Here is a 6622-nt window from a genome sequence, read left to right as displayed (position 1 = left end):
TGGCAGCTCCAGGATAAAGGACGCCAGAAAGGTACAGGAGCGCCCTCTAGAGGCAGCACAGGACAAGTGCAGGGGGAATGCAGGCAGAGCGCCCTCTCGTGGCGACACCAAAACGGCGCATCATCCCTGACTTGCCCTGGGAAGCAACCCTTTGGTTGTTTTGGGGTCACATCTAAAGGTACCCAGGAGCTTCTCCTAGGGTAAGCTTGGTGCTCACTCCCAGGGCCTGGGGGACCACGGAGAACCTGGTCTCATCTGAGTCATCTCCCAGGTCCAAAGCAGCTCAGATCATGGGGTAAGCCGGGGAAGTGTGTGGGAGCTTCTTCCCACTCTCCAGGACTGAAGGAAACAGTCTTGAGGACCAAGCATCGAGTCAGAGCCAGGAACCACCTGCACCAGCCCAGGGGTCCCACGGTTCTTACAGGGAATGTGGGGGCATGGTTCAGGGTTGAAGACAGCTTGTCCGAGGTCCCTCCTCTGCAGAGCTCCCTTCCACCACTCCTGCTGTGAAGCAGGCCAGGAGATCCCTGGAAAATAGCTTATGTGTAACCCAAAATGCAGCCTAGAAGTTGGGCTGGAGCAACTCAAGGATAGCTTCCTCACAAGCACTTCTCCAGCGGTTCTGAAAGGATCTCAAAGGCCCAGCCCAAACCCTGGGGATTCCCAGCATAGGTGTGGCTGCAATCCTAAGAGGGGTTCACTGTAGCCAGAGAGGCCCCAGAGACATAGGGTTGCAGCCAGTGAATATTCACGTGGGTAATCCAGTCAAGGGTATCCTCACAGTAAAGAATCCTATTGAGGGGCCAAGGCGAAGTGGCGCTAGAGGTAAGGTGTCTGCCTTGCAAGCGCTAGCCAAGGAACGACCGCAGGAACGACCGCGGTTCGATCCCCCGGCGTCCCATAAGGTCCCCCTAAGCCAGGGTGATTTCTGAGCACTTAGCCAGGAGTAACCCCTGAGCATCAAACGGGTGTGACCCAAAAACCAAAAAAAAAAAAAAAAGAATCAAGGGGCCGGTGAGGTGGCGCTAGAGGTAAGGTGTCTGCCTTGCAAGCGCTAGCCAAGGAAGGACCGTGGTTCGATCCCCCAGCGTCCCATATGGTCCCCCCAAGCCAGGGGCAATTTATGAGTGTGTACCCAGGAGTAACCCCTGAGCATCAAACGGGTGTGGCTGAAAAACCAAAAAGAAAAAAAAAAAAGAATCCTATTGAATATTAGACACAGATGGAGCAAAATGGGCTTGCCTGGGGGTGGTGGGGATCCGACCATATTTCTTTGGCCTTCCCTGTTTCAGGGAAGCTGGGGCTAAACCTGAGCATCACTTATTGAAGTCAAGTCTACTCTGAGACCCTGGTCCAACCACCCCTCACTTGCAAGCATTTTTTTTTTTTCCTGGATTTGGGGCCACACCCGGTGCTACTCAGTGTTGTTTCTTTTTTTTTTTTTTTCTTTTTTGGGTCATACCCGGTGGCACTCAGGGGTTACTCTGTCTCTGCGCTCAAAAGTTGCTTCTGGAAGGCTCAAGGGACTATATGGGATGTCAGGATTCAAACCACGGTCCATCCTGGATCAACTACATGCAAGGCAAACGCCCTACAGCTGTGATATTTCTCCAGCCCCCAGTGGTTACTCCTGGCTCTGTGCTCAGAAGCCACTGCTGGCAGTGCTCATGGGATCATGTAAGATGCTGGGGATCAAACCCAGGTTGGCCACATATAAGGCCCTACCCGTTATGCTATCTCTCCAGCCCCATCAAGCATTTTTCTGTTTCCTCTGAAAATGTCTCTGAAGTTTAGTGACCAGCTGTTTTCACAATTGAGATTTTTGAAGAGATGCAGTTTCTGGGCAAATTATAGGCACCATGTTTATGTGAAGGGGTGGGGGTGAGTGGGGTGGTCCCATGGGAATTGTCCTTTGGTATGGGAAGGGGATCCAGAAGGCCCCAGGCCTGGAGTTACGGACTAGAGCAGGGGTCCTCAAACTTTTTAAACAGGGGGCCAGTTCACTGTCCCTCAGACCATTGGAGGGTCTGACTATAGTAAAATCAAAACTTATGAACGAATTCTTATGCACACTACATATATCTTATTTTGCAATGAAGAAACAAAACAGATACAAATACAATATGTGGCCTGCGAGCCATAGTTTGAGGACCACTGGACTAGAGTCTAAGCTGACCCAACTGGGCAGCCGCAACTCCTGATCCCTTGGGCACCCACCTTGCCAGCCCAGGGTCAGTGTGAAGTCCAGGTAGCCTGGCTACATCCCACTATCTCTCGGGGTTTTGTATTTGTTATTTTTGTTTATTGGACCACAATCAACAGCGCTCAGGGGATACGCTTGGCTCAGTGCTTGGGGGACAAGATGCGAGGATCAGACATGGGTCCTCCACATGCTGAGCCGAGTGAGCCAGCCCCCTGTGAGACCAACTGGTGTGGGTGTGCGGGCGAGGGCTGTAACGCAGCTGGTTTCCAGGGCAGCAGATATGGCCTGCTGTGTGTAGCATGTGGTTCCATCTGCTACTCCCAGCCTGTGGACAGAGTCCAAGGTCACCAGAGGTCATCAGGGAAACCAGCACTGGCCTCCTGCACACCTGGGGTGGCTCTGTCACCTCAGGGCATCCCGAGTAGCAGGATGCACAGAGGGGCAGAGCAGGGGAGAGGAAAGGGAAGGGAACATGTAAGGGAGGAGGAACAAGGGCAGGATGGAGCAGACAGTGCATGGGACCAGCTCAGCACTGGGGCCTAGAAGTGGGTCTCCCCCATTCTCTTCATGTTCAACAGATATCTGGGAGACCGGGGGATCATCCGCTGGCCCCGGACACCATTCATCAACCAAGAAGACCCTTTCCCACTTGACCCTTTATGGCCAAATCTGTCATACAGCATAGACTCAGAAGTGCCTGAGAACATCTGGAATGTTCCCAGAGGCCAGTGGGGAAATGTTAGGGTCTGTGCAGGGGGCTCAACTCTGAGTGAGATGGCTGAGGACACAGAAGAGCCCAGAAAGTGAGATGAACTGCTCACCTAGAGCTTAGCAGATAAGCGTTCCAGGTAGCCAATGTCGTTGGCAAAGGTGAGCCAGGAGCCGCCGTCCACCACCAGCATGGTGCCCGTCACAAAGGAAGCCAATGGGCTGGCCAGGAAGAGGGCACAGTGGGCTACCTCCGTCTTGTTCCCCAGTCTTTGTAGGGGACTGGCGTGGGCCTTCAGCTGCATGTTGGCCAGGGGACCAGCTGGGAAGGCATCCAAAGCTCAGGCCCTGTGAGCCCCAAGGTCTGCCCTTGCCCTTACCCTGGAGTGCCAGGCAAGCCCAGAGATGGGGTGAACAGTGGCCCCAGGTGACAACACCATAGGAACCCAAGGCTCCCAATGCTTGACCAAGAGTCCTTGGCCATGTCTTCCAAGAGCAGAAGCCTTTTCTGGATAACATGAGGTGTACACAGACTTGAGCTGGCCTTGGCCCACCATGGCGTCAAACTGGCCTCTAGTTCTACAGAGCTGTGAGGAACTGGCAACTGTCTGTGCTGTGACCTCAGGATGAGATGCTGTGGGAGCCGAGTATTGGGGGAGTCACAAGCCCATAAGGGGCTTGAGGCACTCCCAGAAACTTACCCAGCCGCCGGATGCCCTCAGTGCCCCCAATGGGGCCAGGAGCCAGGCTGTTGACGCGGATGTTCTGGGGTCCCCACTCCACAGCCAAGTGCCGGGTCATTGCATCTGTGAAGGGATCAGGCAGGCCTGAGGGAAAGGCAGGGCCTGCTGGGCCCTGGGGGGTGTGTGTGAGCAAACCAGTGGGGGGGGCCTCTCCCCCTTGGCCCTAAGCTATTCTAGTATGGCAGGAGTGACGTGTGAGAGCAGCTTACCCACAGCTGCCTTGGCAGAGCCCGCATGCACCTGCAACACCTGTCCCCGGGTACCCAGGGTGGCAGTGATATTCACGATCACCCCTCCATTGTCCTGCAACAGAGGGGATGTAAGTGTAGGCAGCAATGGGGTCCTGCCCAGCAGGTCAGCACACTCACCCGGAAGCACTTCTCATAGACCACACGAGACACATTGAAGGTGCCCAGGGTGTCGATGTCCAGCACAGTCTTGAAGGCATTGAAGGACAAGGCACTGGCAGGGCACAGGAAGTTCCCAGCAGCAGCTGCAGGGGTGCAGGAGAAGAACTTGGACCCTGAAAGGCTGAACCTGCCCTAAGAGCCAGGGTGGGGCAGCTGCTGACCCAGTCTTTGTTAGCCACAATGGACCGAATTCACCAACTCAGATGTGAACTATTATCAGCATTGGTTAAGAAGTTGTAACGGGGGGCCGGGTAGGTGGCGCTGGAGGTAAGGTGTCTGCCTTGCAAGCGCTAGCCAAGGAAGGACCGCGGTTCGATCCCCCGGTGTCCCATATGGTCCCCCCAAGCCAGGGGCGATTTCTGAGCACATAGCCAGGAGTAACCCCTGAGCGTCAAACGGGTGTGGCCCAAAAAACAAAAAAAAAAAGAAGTTGTAACGGGTGCTCGCTTCGGCAGCACATATACTAAAATTGGAGCGATACAGAGAAGATTAGGATGACACGCAGATTCGTGAAGCGTTCCATATTTAAAAAAAAAAAAAAAGAAGTTGTAACGGAATTAGTTTCTTCAGTTTTCTTTCTCTGCTGGGTATTTGTGCCATACCCAGGGGTGCTCAAGGGCTGCTCCTGGGCAGTGCTCAGGGCCTGGCAGGAACAGAATGGAGCCTGGGCCTCCCACCTGTCACACAGGTGCTCCTCTGACTGAGCTGTTATCTCGGGGGACTTTCTGGATGTAAACTGCTCCTGACAGGATTCAGTTCCAGCTAAACAGACAAAGAGGAGTTGGCTAGCTGGGCCTCACCCTCAGATGCTGGTTGGGGGCTACAACTGGCTGCACCCACTGTCCCCTCCCCATTAGGTCCTGCTGACCCCCCTCAGCAGGGCCCGGCACTCACAGTTGACCAGAATATCAATTTTCCCAAATTCTTTCAGGGCCTGGTCCACGGCGGTTGTTACAGCTGCTGGGTTTCGGACATCCATTGATAGTGGGAGGCATCGCTGGCCCGTGGCAGCAGTCAGCTTCTGGGCAGCCTGGAAGCCACAGAGAAGGCAGGTGGCCAGAAATAAGGGGGATCTCAACCTAGAGGAGACTGCCGGACACTGGCTGATGTGTCCTGGGGCTGTGGAGAAGGCCTAGTCCAGGTTGCCACTCTGCCACTCTCTGGGTGGCATTTCTAGGACATCCCATGTCTGTCCCCCAGCCAGGATCTCAGACCCCTGGCTCTGACCAACTGTGACTCTGCAGCACAGTGGCCCCTAAGAGGCACTATATGGGGCTGAGGGTCCAGCATTAGGCCCCGATTAGGTCCCCCCACAGGCCCTCACCGCTGTCACTCTTGGAAGGCTCCTGCTGGCGATGACCGTGTGGCAGCCGTGCCTGCAAAGCCAGGGGTATGTGTAAGGCCTGCAGGTGTGGACAGCCCATGTGGAACCTGCCTTGAGTACCCCCAATCCCCTCAGTGATATGTAGCCTGGGTAGGTCAGCGGCTATGCAGAAACTGGGGCTTGGGGGCATCTGGACAGTGAGGTACACAGCCCTCCTCCTCCAAGTCTCGGGGTCAGATGCAGGCGTGACAGAGCTTGTTCTCAGGCTCCATGCCCCAGGCACTGAGCTCAAGACCAGAATAGTGCCTGGGTGCTGGCTGAGAGGCTGGAGGCTGGAACAGGCCTGGTGCCCTGGGGCTGAGGGCAAGAACAGGCCTACACCTGGCCCTCCCTGCTGCTCTGGGAGAGATGGGGAGAGAATCCTCACCGCATGAAAATCTCAGTGATGCGGAAGCCGATGCCAGAGCCCCCACCTGTGATGAAGGCCACTTTGTCCCTGGGGAGGAAAGAAAAATGAGTGAGAGGAGGGAAGAAAGAAAATGAGTGAGAGGAGGGGTCGCTGGCATCTCCGCCAAACTCTGATAAGACACGGGGTCTTGGGTGACATGGGCGAGCTTGCATTTTAGGGATTCCCTGGGGCTTTTTGCAGAAACTGCAGTCGCCTGCCAACAACTTTCAGGCCCAAAGTTTAGAGCCGCCCGCAGCGGTGCCCGCCAAGACAAACAGGCGCTGAAGGAGCCAAGGCCAAAGCTCCCCGGGCTCGCGGGTCACCAGGGCAGCAAAGTTGCACGCCGACCGCCTCGTTATCGTGGCACCCCGGGGTCCCCCCACGCAGTGCAATGCCCCCACTCGCTCGGAGCTCACCGGAGCAGATCGGGGCTGAAGAGGTGGCGGTACTCGGGGAGACAGTCGTCCTCGATCACGTCCGGGGGCAGCTGAGCCATGGCGACACCGAGAGTAGCGGACAACAGCGCCGGCACCGGTGAGCTGCGCTCCGGCGGGAGGGAGGGGGCACCTGGACCGGATGTCCCGCCCTCGACACGCCCCTTAAGGTCAAGGCCCCGCCCCAGTGTGGCTTGCTGGAGTGGCGCAAGCGCAGAGCCCCGTCTCTTGTACCTGGCGCGGCTGTCATTCCTGTACCTCGGGGCTCCTCCTCTCCTCCACCTGAGGGCTCTCTCTGTCTGTCCTGTGCCTTGTGAATATTCCTCACGCCCCAATTTCGAGCGGAGTGGGG

At 56.1% G+C, this 6622-nt stretch overlaps 1 protein-coding gene and 1 pseudogene across 1 annotated transcript; one reads left to right on the top strand and one right to left on the bottom strand.

Moving 5' to 3' along the window:
• Positions 1 to 2280: 2280 nt before the first annotated feature.
• Positions 2281 to 6393, bottom strand: DECR2 (2,4-dienoyl-CoA reductase 2). The gene is made up of 9 exons (XM_049767991.1): positions 6253 to 6393; positions 5816 to 5884; positions 5389 to 5440; positions 4959 to 5094; positions 4023 to 4147; positions 3864 to 3957; positions 3613 to 3717; positions 3025 to 3233; positions 2281 to 2528 (listed from the first exon to the last, which is right to left on the bottom strand). Exons 1-8 carry the CDS (start codon positions 6330 to 6332, stop codon positions 3025 to 3027), a joined length of 870 nt encoding a protein of 289 aa, XP_049623948.1. The 5' UTR covers positions 6333 to 6393; the 3' UTR covers positions 2281 to 2528.
• LOC126002368 (uncharacterized) lies at positions 4504 to 4593 on the top strand (annotated as a pseudogene).
• Positions 6394 to 6622: the final 229 nt, after the last annotated feature.

The sequence above is a fragment of the Suncus etruscus genome, chromosome 2 (assembly GCF_024139225.1).
Source record: "Suncus etruscus isolate mSunEtr1 chromosome 2, mSunEtr1.pri.cur, whole genome shotgun sequence".
NCBI lineage: Eukaryota > Metazoa > Chordata > Mammalia > Eulipotyphla > Soricidae > Suncus > Suncus etruscus.
Note: the sequence above shows the minus strand (reverse complement) of the source record. Positions and strands in the feature narration are given on the sequence as shown.

Coding starts and splice junctions, on each gene's coding strand:
- DECR2 (XM_049767991.1), bottom strand. CDS start 6,332: ATGGCTCAGCTGCCCCCGGACGTGATCGAGGACGACTGTCTCCCCGAG. Junction 5,441..5,815: donor ATCACTGAGATTTTCATGCG/GTGAGGATTCTC, acceptor CTGGCTTTGCAG/GCACGGCTGCCACACGGTCA. Junction 3,718..3,863: donor CTCTGCCAAGGCAGCTGTGG/GTAAGCTGCTCT, acceptor ATCCCTTCACAG/ATGCAATGACCCGGCACTTG.